General features: G+C 39.4%; 1 protein-coding gene across 4 annotated transcripts in view; it reads left to right on the forward strand.

The window, feature by feature from the left end:
- ncoa2 (nuclear receptor coactivator 2) overlaps positions 1–23,417 on the forward strand; it is a 139,129-nt gene that overhangs the window by 105,206 nt on the left and 10,506 nt on the right. For all 4 annotated transcript variants that reach the window (XM_051686928.1, XM_051686929.1, XM_051686927.1 and 1 more), the window contains exons 12-18: positions 12,680–12,878; positions 13,714–13,914; positions 18,749–18,988; positions 19,335–19,464; positions 19,681–19,843; positions 21,281–21,577; positions 23,296–23,373. In XM_051686928.1, the coding sequence (XP_051542888.1) occupies positions 12,680–12,878; positions 13,714–13,914; positions 18,749–18,988; positions 19,335–19,464; positions 19,681–19,843; positions 21,281–21,577; positions 23,296–23,373 (1,308 nt within the window). The remainder of the gene's footprint in view (positions 1–12,679; positions 12,879–13,713; positions 13,915–18,748; positions 18,989–19,334; positions 19,465–19,680; positions 19,844–21,280; positions 21,578–23,295; positions 23,374–23,417) is intronic.

Raw genomic sequence — 23,417 nt, forward strand, 5'->3', positions numbered from 1 at the left:
CGATATGACAACAGATACCACCACATGTAAACATTCTTATCTCCTGCTTTTGTGTTTGTTTCTGTATTGATGAAGTGTGCACTCACTTACTGTCTATCTTTCATTTTCCTCATTTTCCTCTTTTCTTGTCTCTGTTTCTCTCTATCTGGGTGTGAAAGTGGAGAAACAGCAAATGTAGAAACCGGCCAATGAAGCCCCAGATTGAGGCTGTATGGTAACAGCAGGGATATAAATGACTCAACCAGCTGGAGAGAGAGAGAGAGATAAAGCAAAAGAGAGAAAGTGAGAGTGAGCAACTTCTGCTCTCCCACTCTCGGCTCTTCTGACACAAGAAGTCGTTTCTGTGGGAAACTGGCTGGTCTTTCTCAGTAGCAGCTCTGTGACATTTGAAAAAAGTATCTCAGTGCATCTCATCTGGCATAGCGGTTGGCACATGTCCTACAGAGCTGGCACCAATCAGGCCTGGCACAGAGGCGGTAAAGCGAGAAAAGTGTCTAGGGCAAGGCAACAGAATAGAGAGATTATCCTGTATGTGTGTTTGTGTTCATGTGGACTCCCGGGCCCCTTTGAAAAGCCGGTTGATTGCCACAAATTGAGTCATAGTTGTCAAATGAAAGCAGCGGTCTACTGCAGTTAGCATAATGACCTCACCACCACTCATTACCAGGAAAAGACCCAGAGTTCTGCTAGATAGGAACCCCTGGCATCACAATCTCCATGACAGCCATTGAGAACATGAAGTACAGTGATGTCTGGAGCAAGGATGCCACAGCAGGACAGGAAGAGTGATGCAGGAGATATTCAGACTCACTGAAAACCAGATGATTTAGAGTGGGAAAAAATGTAATTAGTGAGAATGAGGGAGAAAGAAAAGAGTAGGATGAAGTGTGTGGGGAGTGAAGAAAAAAGTAAAGGGAGAGCAAAGAGGAGAAAGAGAAAGAGAGGCTCTTTTCCAATCAAGAGTGAGCTGCCTACGTAGACAGCACTTTTAGGCATAGGTGTGCTCAAGACGCACTGTTGATTTGACTTCCAGTTAATTCATCACACTAGATTTGGCAAATGTGGTTGGGCATTCAGGCACTCCATACTAATAGAAAATTTGCATAGTGCACACTGGAGGTCTGCACAGACCTAAAGTTGAAGCCCAAACCTGGCCTGTACCAGAAAAGGTGAGACCCGTCCCAAGTGGTCCCGTCAAATTTGAAACCCGACCCCAACCCAAAATCACTCCCACTCTTTATAATTCCTTTAAGCAAGTAAATGTGTTGCAATATGCCTTATTTTATTTAAGCTGCATAGGCAACATTTGTAACTGTATTGTAGCAGTAAACATAAACAGTTTTATCTTTATCCTCATCACACCAAAGCAAAAAAGCAATGGGTAAAATTCAATCTGGAATCATGTGTAGCAGTGTAACAGTCACATAAAATCCTCTTTGCAACCTGAACTTTTTCAGGATGCTGAATCTTTGTGACACCTGTTTTCAAGTTATACTTGAGAAAATTGACCCAAACCCAGGTTTGTTGGGTTCGGGTAGCAGACCTCTGCTGTACACTGTACAATACAAAAAAGTGCAAGTAAAATGGTAGTATACTGTTTCAAATATAGCCAAATTTTTCATCCAAGATGGCAGATATTTGACCCAATATGTGTTTGTGTACTATGTATGTGCAGAATTGTTTGCTTGGCAACATGCTAACGTCAAGCCTCTTTAAGACAAGTCAGGTCACTCTGCGGCAGAGACTGGTTTCATAGAGACGGACCATTGGTATTAAAATGAGAAATTGAAACAGCAAACGAATGTAGAAATGGAAGTCCTGCCTTACGTGTAAAAGAGCTAATCACTTTTTAGATACAGACATTGCCTGTCAGTCAACTCGAGAATGTGCAAATGCATTAGCTAAACCAGCCTGAAAAAAGCGTTTTTTAGCGTGATCTAAGCCAAAGAAGCCAAATTTATGATGCCATAGACCTTATTCATAGCAGTACTATCTTTGATTTTTGACGGGAATGACAATGAGGCTGTGAGGGATAGATGTACAACCTCTTCAATGGGCTGTATTGCACTTTAAAGTGTTTTTGGATCCTTTCGCAGACAAAACATTGAAAAAATATCTTTCCAAGAACATTCAGTAAACATAAAACAGACAACATGAGTTGTGAAAAATCAGATTGGATCTAGGAGCATGATAAAGCTTTATACTGTGTGTGCCATTGAAGAGACTGTATGTCTTTTCTTTTTTTTTTTTTTTTTAATTTGGAATGCCCAATTCCCAATGTGCTTTTAAGTCCTCGTGGTCGCATAGTGATTCGCCTCAGTCCGGGTGGCGGAGGACGAATCCCAGTTGCCTCCGCATCTGAGACAGTCAACCCGCGCATCTTACGGAGACATAGCGCGTGTGGAGGCTTCACGCCATCCACCGCGGCAACCACGCTCAACTCACCACGCACCCCACTGAGAACGAACCACATTATAGCAACCACGAGGAGTTTACCCCATGTGACTCTACCCTCCCTAGCAACCGGGCTAATTTGGTTGCTTAGGAGACCTGGCTGGAGTCACTCAGCACACCCTGGGATTCGAACTAGCGAGCTAGCGAACTCCAGGGGTGGTAGCCAGCGTATTTTACCACTGAGCTACCCAGGCTCCCCGAAGAGACTAAACTAAATGTTTATTGATCATAATCTTCACCAACCGTTTTGGAGATTTCGGTCTTTCCCCATTCACGTAGAAAGGAGCAATACTTTTATGCCACTTGTTTACATAGAAAATAGCTGCCCAGCTTGCCCGGGAGTGTTCCAAAGATGGCCGCTGAGTGGACTGACTTGCCTTAAAAGGGACTTTGTCAGCGGGCCATAATTGTAACTCCTCCGGGCAGCTATTTTTTATTTTAGTCCAGTTCCTGTGTTCTTATTTCAAATCACATTTAGCGCTAATTATGCACACAAAAAAGAAAGAAAAAAAAACAACAACCCTATTTTTATGGCTGTGTAGAACATGTGGGTGGCCATTAATAGAGTTACTGCCAATGAAGAGCGCTTCAAATCAGTCACTGTGGTTCCATGATGGTTAGGATACTGCCTTAGAAAGTAGATGCCTATTGTAATTACGGCACTAGAGAGAGCACCAACCTCTGGCAGGCTGGTGTGACATGAGCCCAGCTGAGGATGAAGTGAAACAGGGATCTGTATTAAAGGTCGTGATAGATTGAGCAGAACTCAAGGAGTCTCTCTTCACTGAAGCTGTGGCTCTGAGCATGTGGAGTCAGAATCATTCAATGTACCTGGTTATTTTTTCACGTTACACAGTTGGCTTGCAATTAAAGACAATCACTGGCTCCGGACAGCATGACTTTCAATAATGCAGTTTTTATGGTAGGCAATAGAAATGACCCAGATGCACATATCGTTGTCACCCAGGCAGCTGTGGCTTCAGTCGCACTGTTCACTAGTCTGTCTCTCTCTCTCTCTCTCTCTATTGATCATTCAGTCTCTCTCATATCCTGTATTTCCTAGTTTTCATCTCTCTCTAGTTCTGTAGCAAAACCTAGTTAGCTGCCAAATGGCTGTTCCAAAAGGTAGGTAGCAAAATTATGCTGCCTTTTAAGATACCTTGTTTTGCCCAAAATCTAAGGTAGCTTTTCATGCATCCCTCCCTGAATATGCTGTGACAAGCTCAGTGAAAAATATTGTCCATGCGGATTGCAAACAGATTTCTTAAAGCATAGGATTGTCAACTTTTCACCAATACGCGAATACGGGACTCTTGAGCATTTTGAGCGCTTCAATATGGGGCGGGGGTCCCCCTTAATTGTGGGGGCGTACAGGACAGTTGGTTTTGTGTTGTTAGCTTAGCTACATGCTAACATCAAACTTTATGTGTGGAGCACTAATTTGTTTGGCAATAGAGATGCTGTCTATGTAGAGCATTCCAAATCAGTCACTTAGAAGGTAGCTGTCTATGTAGGTATTATACAGCAAGGCTGCTAACTAGGTTTTAGAACAGAGCTTCTGTACACGCTCACTAGTTTACAGCAAAGGGTTTTAGTGTTTCTATTTATGGCCACACTGGTTTGTCTTTAGTCTGCTTCTATAGATGTGTATTGTATGCAGTTTGTGTGTGTGTGTGTGTGTGTGTGTGTGTGTGTGTGTGTGTGTGTGTGTGTGTGTGTGTGTGTGTGTGTTTGCATAGTCGTGCTTGCGAAGTTACATGTGTGTCTCTGCAACAGGAAGTATGACTCAGGATAGGGTGGTGTCACTCCTGTGCCCTTCCTACCCCCCCACCCCCTTAAGAGAGCTCTAATCAGCAGCCTTACTTAGTTCCTCTGTGTACCAATTAACCCTGTAACCCCTCTTACCTCAGCAGTCCTGTTCCTGTCTACATGGCTAAAAGCCCCCTTGCCCCTTCAAACTAGTTTTAAGATATCTCATTTACTCCACTTGGACTAATGACTCAAGCATTCTGTTAGAGATGAGGCTTTGTGGGGGACCTAGTTAGCTCAGTGAGTAAAGACGCCGACTACCACCCCTGGAGTCACAAGTTCGAATCCAGGGCGTGCTGAGTGACTCCAGCCAGGTCTCCTAAATTGGCCCGGTTGCTAGGGAGGGTAGAGTCACATGGGGTAACCTCCTCGTGGTCGGTATAATGTGGTTCTTGCTCTTGGTGGGGCGCATGGTTAGTTGTGCATGGATGCCGCGGAGAATAGCGTGAAGCCTCCACAACGCACTCAATAAGCCACATGATAAGATGCGCAGATTGACTGTCTTAGACGCAGAGGCAACTGAGATTCATCCTCCGCCACCCGGATTGAGGCGAGTCACTACGCCACCACGAGGACTTCGAGAGACTGGGAATTGGGCATTCCAAATTTTCCAATAAAAAAAAAAAGAGATGTGGCTTTGCGGTTAGTGTATGTGCTTTGATACATTGAACCATGCCTCTAATGCAGACAGTGTGAGTTTGAATTCGACTCACATTATTTCTTGACAATGTTACTCCCTCTTTTTTATAATTTTCTGTCAACTTCATTCTGTGCCTATAAATAAGGGGCAACATTTAATGCACCATATTTAACATTTAGGCTATATGTATGTATTTTTATATATTATTAAAATAAAATCACTACTTTTAACATTGCATATTTCTGCTTTGTTACAGTCTCTAAGGCCAGAAATATACTTTATGCAGGTACATATATGCAAATGTGAGTGCATGGCCAATGTGTGGTTCGGTTGAACTTGTTAAACAGGCATTCTTGTGTTACTGTGGTGGTAACAAACCTCAGTCTGTGCCCTAAGTAAATTTTTTGCTAATTAAACAAGTTTTAAATATAAAGACGTGAATATGCTTTTTTTATATATATATATATATATATATATATGATGTAAAATGTTAAAATGATGTACACTCACATGAGATATGAAGACTCCAGTCATATCAGAAACCCCAAAAAAGCTGTTTTATTTTACATGGAGCAGGTCGCCACCTCATGGGCGCTGCCGTATTGACAGCACATGACACTTTGTCATGCAATTGAATGAGTTACTACCACTAATAATGATAATAATAATAACATGTTTACTTTATATAGTGCTTTTAGCCAATTTTCAAAACATAAAAGTGCATGTAAAAAAACCAAACAATAAAATAATGAACACAATATTCTTTCTACAATCAACAACGGAGCCCAAGTCAACAGTAAAGTCCAGAGTGTTGGTATTGATTAGCAGGAGTGTGATCCACCAGACAGTCCGAACAGAATGAGTGCAAGAGGAAAGATAAAATGTCCAAACATGAGGTCCTTGCTGGAGTTATGAAACAAACCGCTACGACCTGCAGCTCTCACGGCTCAAACGGCAAGCACAAGACAGTGTTTCAGCTGGCAAAGAGCTCGCGAGTTGCAGCTGCCTGGTCTTGGTCCAGAGCGCAACAATGAACGAAAATTTGTTTGGATGGTATACAGTAATGTCCATTATATAGATGTGTGTAGTATGAGACAAATAAAAACACTAAAGGTAACAAAACAGAAGATAAACAAACATATTCGGTGTAAAGTGGCAGCACTTAGTAAACAAACTTTCAGTGTCCAGAACAGGTGCCAGTATAGAGTCCAAAACCACAAGTACTACTGGGACCGATGGGACAAGTAAGAGCCAGCTTAAATATAACTGAGTGCACCTTTAAACTGGAAGTGTTATTATTCAGTTGAAGGGATAGTTCACCCAAAAATGAAAAGTCTCTCATCATTTATTCACCCTCGTGCCATCCCAGATGTGTATGACTTTCTTTCTTCTGCAGAACACAAATGAAGATTTTTAGAAGAATATCTCAGCTCTATAGGTCCATACAATGCAAGTAAATGTTGGCCAGAACTTTGAATCTCCAAAAATCACTAAGTCAGCATAAAAGTAATCCATAAGACTCCAGTGGTTAAATGAATGTCTTCTGAAGCAATATAATAGGTTAGGGTCCTTTTTCACCATAAATCTCCACTTTCACTTTTACATTCTTCTTTTGTTTTTTGGCAATTCACATTCTTCATGCATATTGCCACCTACTGGTCAGGGCTGTTCAATGGTGGAGATTTAAAGAAAAAAGGACTTAAATTTTGATCTGTTTCTCACCCACACCTATCATATCGAATCTGAAGATGTGGATTTAAACACTGGATTCATGTGGATTCATTTTATCCTGACTTTGTGATTTTTGGACCTACAGAGTAGAGGTCTGCAACCCGACCTGGGTTTGGGTCAGTTTTTCAAGTAGGACTTCGGGTTGGGTCGGGTTTGGGTTTGTAATTCATTAAAAAATAAACAGGCCTACCGAACTTGTTTCACGCACGCGCACTCACTCACGCGTGAACGGACGAGTTAGGGGCTGTTCACACCAAAAGTGTTTTTGCGCTCATCTGTTCTGTTTTCCCATTATTTTCCTATGTAAACACATGCTGGACGAATGTCTTTGAATGTTGTGCCGTGTCTCGCTGTTTCTTCAGCGTCTCGCGCAGGACCAGCACTGTTTAAACACCGTGTCAAGTTAAAAAGAACTTCCGATTTTCAAAAATGCATGTCGAGACACCTGCGCTCTGTTTCATTCTATTTCATTTTTCTAGACTGTAGCGCATGTTTCACAAAGATTCAACGTTCTGAATAAGTTCAGGCTTCATAGAGGGGACTGTTGCATTGTTTCATATTATTCCACATTGTTCTGCACCAAGGAAAGTTTCAGCGCATAAACGGCAAGGCAGTGCTTTTTTCCCGTTCTGCTCTAGTGTACTGAGTGGCTGCCGTGCTTGGTTAAAACTGTATGTTTACTCTTTCAATACTGTTACGAATGTTGCCTATATGCTTACATAAAATATAGCCTATTGCAACAATACTAGGAGAAGAAATTATAAAGATAGTGAGCGATTTCAGGTTCTGGTCGGATTCTGGCTTATCTGACAGTATCGTTCGGGCCGGGTAGGGTCCCGACCCTACCACACGGTCTCGGGTTCGGGTTTCATTTTAAGGCCCGTGCAGACCTCTATTACAGAGTTCTGGCACCCATTCACTTGCATTGTTGGACCTACAGAGCTGAGATATTCTTCTAAAAATCTTCATTTGTGTTCTGCAGAAGAAAGAAAATCATACACATCTGGGATGGCATGAGGGTGAATAAATGATGAGAGAATTTTCATTTTTGGGTGAATTATCTCTTTAGTTGCTATATAAATATTGACTTTAACTTACTTGATCAACAATATTATTTTCAAACTGTTGCTCCACCATGACAGTAGTTGACTTAAAGACAAATCTCACTGGGAAAGACGACCAGTACCACTAGCGCCACAGAACGGAATTGCAAAAATGAACATTGTTTTCAAACAGCTTTCTGAATACAGTTATTTCTATATACAGTTAGGTAGTCCAGCCCCCAACTCGTGCTATTTTGAGTCGTTGTTGTCTCTGGTTGGATGGGCTGCTCAAAACAACCAGTGCCATTTATATAATGCCAGAGATTTCAAGAGAATTAACCTATGAATGGCTTACTTATAGCTGTCTCTACATGTTTAGGTGGGATAGGAGAAAGTATTTTAAGACAGAAAAAGTTACACACTTCAGCTTTAATGTTTTATTTTTTGCAGTTTCTCCTTGTGCTTGTATTTCAGCAGCAAGTTTAGCATTCACAGCATTTCTGAAAGGTGAAGTCTTTTATTGCAATGGACCTCATTTGCAAGAATACATTTTTCGGAAAAACAGATAGTCACGCCTCAATCTCAAGCTATTGCTTGAGCCTATGTCAGGTTAGTCATAATTCTCATAAAACAGAGCAATGTATTACATTTTATTCAGTGTTTACATTTTTTGGAGGAATTGCTAGGGATGACTTCCTTATTGATGTCTCTGAGTATTAAGTTGTGATAGGAGAAAGTATGAAATGTCAAAAAAAAAAAATCGCACAAAGTGTAAATTATTGTGGAATATGGATGTCAGATTGTGTTACTGTAAGTGCTCCAGTGATGAGAAACGCAGGTCTCATAGATCTCCACACAGGGAGCTTTTCCACCATTGGATCGACACTGTGCTGATGTCAGCTCTCCCGCGGAGCGGCGAGCAAGTGATCCATGTAGGTGCAGCTCAGTGCAATATACAGAACCCCTGCTAATGCACAGCCACCTTCTTGTGTGGACTCAGCAAATATTCACTGACAATCCACAGGAGAAAGGAAGAGAGAGAGAGTGATAATTGGAAAGAGGAAGTGAAGGAGATGGTTGAAACGGCGTATGTGAGATAGAGGGAGGAAAAGAGGACTGTGTGTGTGTGTGTGTGTGCACGCGCATGTATGAGAAAGAAAGAGTGGGAGAGAGCGTCCAAGCGCTACAGAAGGAGAGTGACCTCATTAAGCAGTTCCTCCTCTCCGCTCACATCCTGTTTGTGCAGCCCTTTTCCTCCACACTGCACTGACTCACAAATCAATGGCAAAGAGACGGACGGCTTCATTAGGCTGCAGAGATGCAGCATCACAACAAACTACAGAATTATATACCGCATTCAAACTTTGACCCTTAAAGGGATAGTTCACTCAGAAATTGTCTTCATTTGCTCACCCTCATGTCGTTTCAAACCTGTATGACTTTCTTTCTTTTGAAAAGGAGATGATAGGCAGTATGCTGGTTTCAGTCACCTTTTACTTTCATTGTATCTCTTTTTTTTTATACAGTGAAAGTGAATGGTGACTGAGGCTATCGTTCCATTCCAAGGTTTGGAATGACATAAAGGTGAGAAAATGATGACAGAACCCACTCTGTTTTGGTTGATCTGTAAACAAAGAAAACGGATTGTCAAATGTTTGAAATTTGAATTGACTATTGTCAGTTGTCTAATTTTACAGTAAAGATTGTATTGTGCGATTACTTAAGATCTCTCCTTAACTAGGAAGATGTCACCGTCTAATATTCTAAATGAGTTATCAGTCCGGTTATTGCACTGCCCTTTTGTGTCTGCTTTGTTGTAATAGAGACGCCATGTGTGCTGCCCCCTTGTGGTGGCTCAAATAAATTAAAACATGTTCGTATAAGTTTCAAAGCTGGCTTTCGCCTAAGATCTGTATGTTTATACGGTAAACTGTAGTGTGCTTGTGTACCATAGAGTTGATTTAGCTTTTATTTAGAGTTGTTTAATAGAACTGTATGGATTTTTAAGCTTTTCTGAAAGACAGCATCGATTTTAAGACAAATGGAATTTGCTCATAAGAATATTTGAGTCTGCTCATTTGAATCTTTTGAGTCTACAGTGTTGATCTGCCTGTACTGCAGTAAGAAAGTGTCTTTATTAAAGGGTTGTTCTGGTTTAAGCCCTGCCAGACAAAGTCCAACTTAGCCTGTTGTTGAGACAAAGTTGTAATGCATCAGGGCAGATATTTCAAATGTGATGCAGATACAATTAGAGCACGGGTGTCAAACTCAAGGCGCCACATCATTTCATGTGGCTCGCGAGCTAATTTCAGAAACTTAGGATGGCAGGTGAGCGGAACGCCTTAAAATATAAAATATTAAAATATGCAGTCATTTTGGTAACTGCATGGGCATGCTACCAAATCATGTGCCGGTGCCACATTTTCAACCAGCCCTTTGAATGGCCTGGGTGGAAATTGAGTTTGACACCCCTGCTTTAGAGATTTAATGCACTATAGCCAAGTGCATGTTTTGATGTCTAAGGTAATAAATACTTTGTAAAGGTATAGAAGGAGATGAAAGGATTTGAATTAAAGTCGATAATGTATTTAAAGTCGAGCTGCATTCCGAACTATAAATGTGTATATGTGTTTGCATGCATTTAGGTGATCTTGCATTAAAGAAGCAATCTAGGCTTTAAAGATGGTAACCGAACCATGGCAAATGGAGTAGTGTTCAGCTAGCCTCCTTTAACTCCATGTGAAATGTGTCCTAGATTCCAGCCCTGTGTGTGTGTACATGTGAGAAAGAGAGAGAGGGGTGTGTTTTAGACTTTGTCCTCTCGAGGTCTAAATCCTCAAGACTTTGAGATACCAAACCATTGTGACTATAGAGGAATGCAAAACGAAAATGCCTTTGTGTATGATATGATGTATTAGTATCTTATATACAAGAAGAAATGGTCATGTGTGTGTTTTTTGTTTTTTCCTCCAGGGGTACGGGTTCCCAAGTAGGGACTGGAAAAGATTTTGCTTTGTCCTATAAAATATAAATAACAACTTCAAATTTAAGGCCTGTCAAGAGGTTAAAATAACTAACAATACTAATAACTATTAATATCATAAAAAGTCTTTGTCAGTTCGTGTAGTTGAGACTTGCATGACTTGCAAGGGTAGGTGATTATTTCTTATCTGTTAAGCTTCGATGATGATTACATTTCACTATATAAATGTTTAAAATGAGTGCTGTTGTCAAACAACCCGTATTGACTTTATATCTGAATGAATTTGCTGTTAGTTCTTTCTCGGTGAAAGTTTCTCTACGATTGGCCTTGTCGATACTTATGATTAGACAAATACTTTAGGTGTCTTATTAAAGGATGAAGCTAATTGTTGATTTGTAATAATGGTGATTCATGTTTACATGCAACAGTTTAAGCAAAAACTGATTGACATGGGCAGATTTTTTCCCATTACCCCAATTTCATGTGGCATGTAAACACCTTTACCGGCGTTCTTACCAGCTTATCCAATGTGCACAAGTGTTGTGCGCTTGACTGTATACAGTTTGATGTCAAAAGAAGAGAATAATCAGATCATTTCAAATCTTATGTAAACTTGTTTGTTTTTTTGCATTGTGGGATTTTTTTGAACAAGCTGATTTTTGGTAGTTATCAGCAAATTGGTGTGCATGTAAACACACTCGATGATAATGAGTTAAAAGGAACTTATTTCTGGTTTGGTGTAGGGGCTGTGGGGCTACTTAAAGGTGCTGTAAGTGATTTTTTTCATTTTTTTTTTTTCATGGATAAATATGCAGAAAATATCCCTACTCCCTTAAAGACATTAATGAAATAAGTGTCTTGAGATATCTCACCCCAGACTCTGTAACAGCTGTAGACTTTTAAACAGCAAACAAAAATGTTACATTGACCCTTTTCACCTGTCAATCATTTTGCTCGTTCTCAAAGCCTTGTATTTGAAGCAGATCATTGAGGCTTTGAATCATAAGTTGAGGGCGCTATTGTGCCAATGTTGAATTTGACAGCCACAGGAACAAACAATGCTGCTCCTTTGCTTAGTTTTGGTCTCAAAATTATCTTTGGAATGTGGGGTTTTGGAATGAGGGGGCGTGGCTAATTGGCTCAGTCATGTGAAAGCTTCAGAACTCTAAAATCACTTACAGCACCTTTAAAGAGATAATTCACCCAAAAATGAAAATTCTCTCATCATTTACTCACCCTCATGCCAGCCCAGATGTGTGTGACTTTCTTTCTTCTGCAGAACACAAATGACGATTTTTAGAAGAATAGCTCTGTTCGTCCTCACAATGCAAGTGAATGGTGACCAGAACTTTGAAGGTCCAAAAGGGAAATAAAGGCAGCATAAAAGTAATCAATACGACTCCAGTAGTTAAATCCATGTCTTCTGAAGCAAGATGATTTGTGTGGATGAGAAACATATCAATATTTAAGTCCTTTTTTTACTGAAAATCTACATTTTCACTTTCATATTCAGCCATCTACTGGTTGTGTCTGGTCAAAGGTGGTGATTGATAGTAAAAAAGATCTGCTTCTCACCCACACCTATCATATCACTTCAGAAGACAGGGATTTAACAGGGATAGTCTTATAAATTACTTTTATGCTGCCTTTATTTGCTTTTTGAATTTCTGAATACTGGTCAATATTCACCTGAATTGTGTGGACCTACAGAGCTGTGATATGCTTCTAAAAATCATAATTTGTCTTCTGCAGTAGAAAGAAGGTCATACATATCTGGGATGGCATGCTGGTGTGTAAGTAATGAGAGTATTTTCATTTTTGGGTGAACTATCCCTTTAAGACAAAAAATTCATTGGGAAATTTTGATAAAGTAGCGTTGCAGTAGAAGAAATTCTGACCTTCACAAGCATGTTTTTTCATATATATCTTGTTATATTGCATCATTATTTAAACAAATTCAATTGCTAAATTTATATTTGTAAGCTAATTAAATTGCTGTGTGTGTGTGTTTGTTTGCAGTCGAGCGAGCTGGACGATATCCTAGATGATCTACAGAACAGTCAGCCGGGTCTGTTCTCCGAGCCTCGGCCCGTTTCGCTGCCTGCTGCCGTGGACAAGCAGTCAATCATCAATGACATCCTGCAGATGACCGGAGAGGGTGGAGCCACTGGCATGAGCCCCCAGCAACAGAGAGCACTACAGGCTGTGGGCCAACAGAGTGAGTAACACACACACGCAGACATCTCTCTGATGTCCGCAACCAATGTATTGCCCTTACAACGTGCTTTGTGAACGCAAAGTGCTCTGGGTATTTCCAAGTATATTTAGCTTTTACTGGTTATTATACAAAACTAATGTCACACAGCTACACTGTTGCATGTTGAACAAGTGCAACTGAAAGGAGGAGACCTCTCTCACATCAGGTGTAGCACCAGCTGGTATACAAATAGTGCTGTAATTGCCTTATTGCTTACATTTACACACACACACCCTCTTGAACTCTCATGTAATAAGATTAGGCCCAATGTTACGTATTCTCAGTTTGAGCTTTGTCTTGTGTTTGTGAGATGTGTTTTATGCACTCGACCACCTTTAGGACAAGCTGTACGTCACCTTTAACCAGCTCTCACGTCATAATCCTTCCAGAGCACTCCTGATTGCAACTGTGAATGTGTGTTTGTTTACACATATAAGGCTTAATTCATAAAACATGAGGAGAAAGATTTTCTGAAATCGTACATAAATCCATTCATACATAAATTGTTGCATTCAGTTCAATGAGTCGATTTACTTACGAATGGTTTTACGTTCAATTTACAGAGAAATATGTTGTGCTTTCATGAATAAAGCCCATAATTACAATAAACATACATTTTACAGAATCATTCACAGACATTGTCAACACTAATTATTATAGTCAATCCTAAAACTGTCTAGCATTCTGAAAAATATGGCTATTTGTGCTGGATCTTGTCATTGGGTTCTTTAGCATTTAGCGTTCTTTCCTGTGAATTTTGTCATTAACCAGACATTTACTTTCTATGTTTGCATAGATTTTGGTGGTCCGCGGCCAGGTCAGCCGGGCAGAGCTCCTCCGGTGAGAAGTGTGTCTTTGGATATGAACATGCCAGCTAAAGGCGCTCCGGGTCAGTACCCGCTGATGAGGAACAACAGCCCCTACACACTCATGCAGCAACAAGGCATCATGGGAAACCACAGTGTCATGCCTAATCAGCCCAACATGGTCAATGCAGGTGAGTTCATTTGGGGAAAACATACAATGTTTCAAATCCACTGATGTTGAAGCAACATTTGCATGTGCCATTAAAAAAAAAAAAACTCTTAAAGGGATAATTCACCCAAAAATGAGAATTCTTTTATCATTTATTCACCCTCATGTCATTCCAGTGTATGACTTTTTCTTCTGCTGAACACAATTAAAGACTTTTAGAAGAATATTTCAGCTCTGTAGGTTCGTACAATACAAGTGAATGGTGACCAAAACTTTGAAGCCCCAAAAGCACATAAAGGCAGTATAAAAGTCATCCATAAGATTCCAGTAGTTAAAACCATTTCTTCAAAAGTGATATGATAGGTGTGGGTGAGAAACAGATCAATATTTAAGTCCTTTTTTACTATCAGTCTCCATTTTCACATTCTTCTTCTTGTGTTTTTGGTGATTCGAATCCTTTATTCATATCGCCAACTACTGGGCGGGGAGAAGAATTTAGAGTAAAAAAGGACTTAAATATTGATCTGTTTCTCACCCACCTTAATATGCACCACAAACAAGAATTCAGATCGCATCTATGCATTGCTATGGACTCACCGACCAATAAGATATACGCTTTTGAATGATGTGTCCAGAACTGGTGTTTCAGATAGACAGTAATCACTATGGTCGAGTGACATACGGCAACAAACAAATGAAGTGAAATAGGGATAGGAATGGCAAGGATTGTTAACAGTTCTGGTTCCGATTCCTGAGTCTTGTTAGTATTCCAATTTCTTAACGGTTCCATTTACGATTCTTTCTTTTGAGGATGAAATAAGAAATGCAATTCTGCATAAAGATGTTTGACACAGACTTTTTAATGACATTTCAAAGACATTTTTGATGCATAGACATTATCCAATAATTGGATAAAATACTCTAACTATTATTAAATAAAAGATGCATTCAGTAATTTGGGGCTAATTAAAAAGGTTTTACATGTTAACAAATGAATTGTGTTTTTGTGAAGAGTGATCTGAATGGTGTGCACTCACATGAGATGAAGACTGTACTCTTCTGTATAGTTTTCTATAAAAAGTGTTTTTATTATACATGGTGCGGGTCACCCCTTCGATGTGTTTTGCCATGTTGAAATGACATGGTCCGCTGTGTTTCACTAAACGTCGAAGAAGAAAATCCTCGTGCTCATTGGCTGCCGCCTATGTAGATACACTTGGCTATGCTTAGCACAAAGTTGTTTGGTGATGCGAAGAGCAAAAAGAATACAATGGAACATATTTATTATCGTGCTTTAGAAGCAGAGACAACAGGAGATTCAGTAGCTGTACTGCTGAAGAAACGAAAAAGGTCCGAATCACATCCGACATTTTCCAGATGCTAATGATATTCCAAAGGTGGCGGGGGGAGCAGAGACGATCATGCTTATCCACATAGATAGATGGCAGTACAGTGTCTAACACCACTGTAATATCGGTACTTATAGTACACGAAGAAGAGCAATGCTAACGCTAGCTAGAGAACTACTGAATGCCCTTTTAAATAAAGTCAGCTTATTACAACAAAACTTGTAATGTGTAAGAAAAGAACTGGCTTATACTAGTCATTTGTTTGGGAATTGGAGTACACTGACCGCACTGTGTTTCACGCTGTAGATTCAAAAGAACCGACTCATTCGAGTCATTTGTTTGGAAATTGGAGTACACTAGTCACGCTCTATGTTTCCCACTGTATATTAGGGCTGCTTTATTTATCGCTTCTTCAAAAACTAGTTCCAACTCAAATGAAGGGAGTGGGTGACATTTGTGGAAATGTAACTAATAGTAAAACAGGATATATTATACGCAGTCTGTATGCAATTTGGAATAAAAGACAACTATGATTGTGATTATTGGTATATAAGTATTTTTTTCCCTCCCAATAAACCTTAGTATATTTGGTTGGTGTGGGGTTCCAATGTTCTACGCGCTCTGATGACGTCTTCATAGGATTATCACATTTCATATCGAATATTGCATTATCCAAGTACTTATAGCAAATTGTATTTTTCCTTTATATCGCGCAGCCCTACTGTAGATTCAAAAGAACCGACTCTTAAGAGTCATTTGTTCCAGAATGGGACTCCAATGGTCACACTATTTCATGCTTTAAATTCAAAACGCAGAGTATTTTAGTATGGTATTCTGTTCACATTGGAGGAAAAAATGTGCATTCATGAATTGTTAAATAAACAATAAGTCATTAAAATCATGCAGTTCTGGAATTGTTTAAAAAAAGGCAAATCCACATAAGAACCGGTTCTCGGTTCTCAACCCTGATCTGTATTATCAGAGGGGTTGTATTTTGCATTGAAGCAGGGGATATCTAAATTGTAAGATTGGCTGTGAACTATCTCTAACATTTAGACCTTTGATCTCTCCTTACAGTGTCATGGCAAAGCAAGTTAGCTATATTTACGTGAGCCATAACTATCAAAGCGATTCATTAACCTTAGGAGTAACTTTATGTCATGCTTGTACTATCCCTTTTATGAGAGGGAATCCACATACATGCACATCACCTAATTTAGTATCCATTTGGGACAGGTGTTCTTGCCATCTAAAATTAAAAACAGATGAGTGCAGTGCTTAGTGTTTGCAGACGTTTCACTAAATGCATGGCTTCCCCCACTATTAACACCTACTATGAGAGGAAAGTTCCAGACCATGTGTAAAGCAGAGTTTCAGTGTGATCAGTAGTGCACAGTCAAGCATGACATTGTTAGCCAAAAGAAAGGCAAACTTGTAAACCAGCATGGACAGAGTGTTGAGTCATATCTAAAGCAAGCCCCTAAAGTGCATTTTCCATGCACTTGTGTTTGTGTGTGGTGGGTTGCACTCGCTGACATGCAGATGTGCGTAAGGTGAACGACTAGGAATGAATGACTCATAACCTTAGGAAATAATTGCAGGGGCTTTGGTCTGTTTATGTGCATACAGGCAGTCTGCCTTTCAAGTAGCACAGTATTGTAAATTAAATCATTATTCTGCTAGTGGTTTATTTGGTTTATGGTTTATTTACTTACACTGTTCTGTGGTGCCTCTGGTAGTGCATTATAATGCTAAATTGCAAAAGCAAACAAAAAATGTGCTGACTATTATGCACTTACAATGGAACCTCAGTTTGTAAAAACAAAGAAAAAAATAGTGTAAAGAAATGCACTTACAGTGGAAGTCTGTAGGGTTTTCCCCCTTCCACTTCCATTGTAAATGCATTTCTGCACACATATTTTTGGTTTGTTTTTCTAAATTGAGGTACAAATCAGAATTATTTTCTGTTGTAATTGACAGCATGCCACAGATGCTTTTCGGAGCTTTAAAGGAATGTTCCGGGTTCGATACAAGTTAAGCTAAATGAAAAGCATTTGTAGCATAATGTTGATTTCCATCCAAAAATTATTTCAACTCATTCCTCAGAAATTTCAGGCACTTACAATGGAAGTGCATGGGGCCAGTCCAAAAACTTTTAAATACTTAAAAGTATAGTCACAAGACATAAACATTTTATGTGTTAACATGATTTTAGTGTGATAAAAAGAATTTACTAACCTTATCTGTGTAAAGTTATATCCAATATTACAATTTCGTTGTTATGGCAACAAAACTTTGTAATCCCAGTATTATTTATAACTTTACACAGATAAGGTTAGTAAGCAATTATATCACCAGAAAATCATGTTAACATCTATTATGTTTACATCTTATGGTTAAACTTTTTAAACAATTGTATTTTAGTGTTTCTGGACTGACCCCGTTCACTTCCATTGTAAGTGCCGTACTCTAACCACTTCATTTATTTTTTGCCCAATTCCCAATGTGCTTTTAAGTCCTCGTGGTCGCGTAGTGATTCGCCTCAGTCCGGGTGGCGGAGGACGAATCCCAGTTGCCTCCGCATCTGAGATCGTCAACCCGCGCGTCTTATCACGTGGCTTGTTGAGTGTGTTGCTACGGAGACATAGCGCGTGTGGAGGTTTTACGCCATCCACCTCGGCAACCACGCTCAACTCCCCACATGCCCCACCGAGAACGAACCACATTATAGCGATCACGAGGAGGTTACCCTCCCTGTGACTCTACCCTCCCTAGCAACCGGCCAATTTGGTTGCTTAGGAGACCTGGCTGGAGTCACTCAGCACGCCTTGGGATTCGAACTAGCAAACTCCAGGGGTGGTAGCCAACTGCTTCATTTTTTTAATAAAGAAGGTGTGAGTCGAAATTATGTTTTGTGCTAATCAACATTGTGCCACAAATGCTGTTGATTGAGTTTAACTTGTTTTGAACCCAGAATGTTACTTCAACTCATAATCATTTTAAAGACAATATGATATACAAATAGACCCTATTTACGTTTTTAATAAATGTACACAATTCATTTGTAAACTGTAACTGAAAAAGTAGTTCAGCACATTGTTATATTATTCCCTTTTATCGATTGAATACAACAGTGTTTCAGTCTAAATTAACTTTGTCAGGCACACATCAGTAGGCAACAGAATATGACAATGAATCAGTACACATTATTAAAGTGGTTTATTTTCATAAAAAAGTAATTACTTTCTCTGCCTCAGTAACAACATTTCTGTTGGCATATTCAGGTCCACGAAGGCAGAGAAAAATAACATTAACCAATAATATCGCAGCCCACTTGTTGCACTCCAGTAATATCCTGATGGATACATTAGTTCCTGCTGAACATTCTGTTTTTCTCTGAAATATGTCACATTATAGAAGTCAAATGAGTTGCTAATGCCATTTTATGGCGTTGATAAAGGTTACCACACAATTCAGTGTCTTTTTCAATTTCTTTTGCTCTTACAGGAGTCATGGGTAATAATGGTCCTCGTGTAGGTATGCAGCAGGACGGCTGGGGTGCACAGGGTCCTGGTCCTGTGAGTGGTGCGGCCTCGCCCGCTACAGCTGCTCCCAATGGCCAGCACTCCCTCCAGCAGGGGGTGCTCCATGCTCGCCTGGTGCCCAACTCTAGCACGGGCATGCCCATGAGACCCAACAGCCAACCTGGACCTAGACAGATGCTTCAGTCCCAGATGATGCCCAATGGTAAACGGAGACTTACTATGGAAACGAAGCAGATAGTGGGATAGATTCTGATCCTCAGAGGAAGTGTGGAGTAAAAAGACCTTTTAGTGGGGAATTTCTTTGCAATTTGCTTTTATGTCTGGGCCAAGCAAGCTTTCTTTGGTTCTGAGAAACAGATTCCTTCTAGTGCATGCAAAACTCTGCAAAAAAAACAAAAAAACAAAAGCAAGATTTGATGCGTGCTGTCTGAGACTGAGAGTAGTGCACTCGTTGATCAGACTTCTTCACAAATGAAGCTTAACAAAGATTGTCCCACTGTTGTTTTCTACTGTTTTAATTGTGTTTTGTTGTGCTGCTCCCTCCTTAGCCCAGTCAAACATGGACATTGGCATGGCTGGCCACCAGTTTCCCCAGCAACAGGCACCGCCCAATCAGACGGCTCCATGGCCAGACAGTGTGCTGCCGATAGAGCCGGTGCCATTTGGGAACCAGAGCAGGTAAACAGCATTTATTATTGTCACTATTGTTAGACCCTCCACTTTATTGGTACAAACTAGGCGTGTGCTGTGTACATGTTGAATTTGTCCTCTGTAACAAAACAGCAATGGATAACCTGACACACACACACAAATACACACAGATAAACACTCCGATGTAAAACATTTGTCCACATTATTGGATGCTCCATCAGTCATGTTTCTCATCTCTGTCAGTTCCATATACAGCAGTCCTCAGGAGGACGTTCTGTGTCCTGCAGCCACTGAGGGTCCTGCCGATGAGGGGGCTCTCCTCAGCCAGCTCTACACTGCCCTTAAAGATTTCGACGGCCTGGAGGAGATTGACCGTGCACTGGGCATCCCTGCAATGGTGGTACAGGTAGAGTGTTCTTCCACCCTACCTTACGTTATTTGATGTTTAAATGGAGGGCATTTTTGTTGTTCTAATCTGCCTCAAATATTTCTTATGTTGTCTCACTTCCCTCATTCTATTACACAATCAAAAATTAAAAATACGTTTTTGTAAGTATGAAAAGTAAACAGGTGTCAGCTACAAAGAGTGATGGAGAGCTTTAATGGCTGAATCTCACGTAAAGTGTCGAGAAATGTGCAGGCCATAATTCGCATGGGAAAAAAATTGCATCAAGAAAATATATCTTTTTTTATTATTATTTATGCCATTAACAAAATTGCCTTGTTGCATTATTTTCATGAAATATAAAATATTAATGTCATTGTAATGTGAAAAAATAAAATATATATATATATACAGTACTGTGCAAAAGTCTTAGACACATAAGATGCTTTATATTTTCAGCTTTAATGTGTCAATAGGAAATTGACATTTTAGACTCCCAAACATTTCTTTTGTAAATAGAAAATATTAGAATAGAAGAACAGGGAGCCCTGCAACAGATGGCATGGTCTCCACAAAGACCACCGCTGAATATTGAGTCAGTCTGAGATTACATGAAGAGACAGAAGCAATTGAGACAGCCGAAATAGATAGAAGAACTGTGGCAAATTCTCCAAGAGGCTTGGAACATCCTATCAGCAAACAACCAAGAAAAACTGTGTCCAGGTGACCTAGTAGAATCGGTGCTGTTTTGTGAAATGAAAACAATTTATGGCATTATTTTTTATGTGCCTAAAAATTGCACAGTACTATATATATATATATATATATATATATATATATATATATATATATATATATATATATATATATATATATACACATACATACATACATACAGTACGTTATACATACAGTATACATTATAGTTGTTGTACTGAATTAAATTTATGCTGGTTTTAATAAAAAAAAAAAATTGTGTATTACAGTAATGAAAATGAGTTATTGTTTTGCTTTGCTTTGTGCGTGTGGTTTGGTTTTTGTCTCGTTTTGTCTTCGTATTTTGTTTTGTGTTTTCTTTCTTTCTGAATTACGACAATGATAATTTAGGGGAAAATGTCACAATATAAAAAAAATCTTAATGGTGCTAAATATAGACTTCATTTTCTTTTTGCCAATTTGTCATTATTATTATTATTAGTATTATATGTTATTTTTTTAGGTGAAAAATAACCCAGATTTTTCCTTGTGAGATCCATCCTATTAGAGGATTTACTGTGCTTTATATATCAGATACACTGAACCATTTTATCTGCAGTACTACACCTTTACAAATCTGTTTATCTTAAGAGACTGCTTCTATTAATATGGTGCACACAAGAGAATATATAAAAAAAAACAAATGCATTTATAATTGATCTTTTAATGTTTAAGGATGTATCCTCACCTGCGTGTGTTCAGGCCCAGCCGGTGGAGCAGGATCAGTTCCCAGGTCAGGACCCCGGCATGATGATGGATCAGAAGCCCCCCATGTATGGCCAACAGCAGTACGCCGCCTCCCAGGCCCACTTGCAGCAGGGTGGATATGCACCCATGCAGGACCCCAGCTTCCATGGCATGACTGGACAGATGGGGCAGAGGCTGGGGCATCCCATGCTCCGCATGCAGGCCAGACCAGGTCTCAGGCCCACCGGTGTCGTACCCAACCAACCCAATACACTCAGACTGCAGCTTCAGCACAGGCTACAAGCACAGCAGGTACAGTTTACACTGTCACACACAAGTTAAAACAAATCTGGAGTGTGGTGATTGTTAGGCTGAGGGTATTGCCAGTATTACGCTCAGTGATGGATTCAGTTTAACTGAATTAAAACAGAATATTCTTGAAAAACAGAATATCCGTATCTGAAAAACTTTAAGGTTTTTCAGTGTTAATTGTTGTTTCTTAATAGTATTCATATAAACGCATAACGCTAAAACCTATCATTCTTATAAGTCTCATGCTCCTAGTATAAATAGTGCTGTCTGTGGTTAGCTGCCTCCTGCTGGACATTTCAGGAATTGTTCCTTGACCTCATTTTGGGTTTACTTATGGGTCATCCTCAGTTGATGTTTGGTTTCTGATGATTTGATATCATAATGTGTGACGTTTGATGAAAATATTTTTAAATAGAATAGAAATGATTATTCAAAGTAGATTTGTATTTTTTATAATTATTCTGTATAGCATAGTGTAGCTTGGTAATTGCAGTGGCCCCCAAAACGTATTTTGACACTTAAATGCATGAATTACATTGCATAGATAACAAAATGTCCAAATAAGTTGCATTCAGAACAAATGATACTATTTTCAAAAATTAACTTAGCTACTTTTGCAGTTGCTTCATATAGTTATTTTTAGTGAAAGTTCATACAAGGGTCCTAGCAGAGTAACTACAGCTTTACTTCATTATATTATTTATCAAAATGTTCTGTTTACCTCCTGAGACCCCTGCATGACTGCTGTGTGCATTTTCCATTTCCCTTTTTGATTTGTAACTAGTAGGACCTAATAAACGAGCAAAAAAAAAAAAAAAAAAAAAAAATTCTAATATTCTAGAGCAAATAGTTTTCCTAAAAATTTATGTCCACATATGTGGACAGCGGGACTAAGTTGTGAAATTTTAAGTAATGCCAAGCTATAGAAAGTCCGATGTTTTTCATCAAATAGTTTATTATGTGTCCAGTACTGTTGGTTATTCATGTTTTTGAGATGTTATAGACATGATTTTCTATAAAGCTGAATTAATAATTATTATTAAAAGTAATGGCCAGCATCATCCATTCACTGCTAACCATGTTAAAATAAAATTATACATTATAAAATTCTGAATCTGTGTACTTATTATCTTTGTCCCATGTCTGCCAAACATGTTGAGTGGTCCAAAAATCATCTGCAGCCTGAAACTGAACTTTTGGTCAGATATTAGGAGTGCACTTAGCTGCATAGAAAGCTATAGGATGCACCCTTGCTCCCTATTTAGTGAATGACTTAACCTCCAGTGTGCTTTCTGTCTGCACTGGTCTCAGAACAGTTCAAAATGCTCCTTATTTTCATCCTAACTCCATATAAAGCCTCTGAAAGCAACATTTTTCAGCTTTTGCATGAATACATTTATTCTCAATGTGAAAATGTATAGTAAATATTTAGGAATGCATTTACTAATGTTAATGAATAGAACCATATTGTACAGTGATGATAAAATAAAACAGTACCTAAAATCAAAATAACTAACATGTTTTTTCAACTTTTGAGGGAACGCGGTCCTAATTTCAACATGTGGACATCATGTTTATCAGCACACTGATCCGCAAAATTGATTTTTTAAAGCCGCAGATCAAACGAAACTAGAGATGCTACTCTTTAAAACCAAACAAATTTTTAAACATGCCCTTTCAGTGTCTGATTGGCACCTATATCTGTCTATTTCTCACAGAATCGGCAGCCTATGATGAATCAGATGACTGGAGTGTCAAGCATGAACCTACCTCTACGACCCAACGTTCCGAATCAGGTACACCAGACCACACCCTCCCTTCCTCCATGCTCCCTTCTGCA

The sequence above is a fragment of the Myxocyprinus asiaticus genome, chromosome 44, assembly GCF_019703515.2.
Source record: "Myxocyprinus asiaticus isolate MX2 ecotype Aquarium Trade chromosome 44, UBuf_Myxa_2, whole genome shotgun sequence".
NCBI lineage: Eukaryota > Metazoa > Chordata > Actinopteri > Cypriniformes > Catostomidae > Myxocyprinus > Myxocyprinus asiaticus.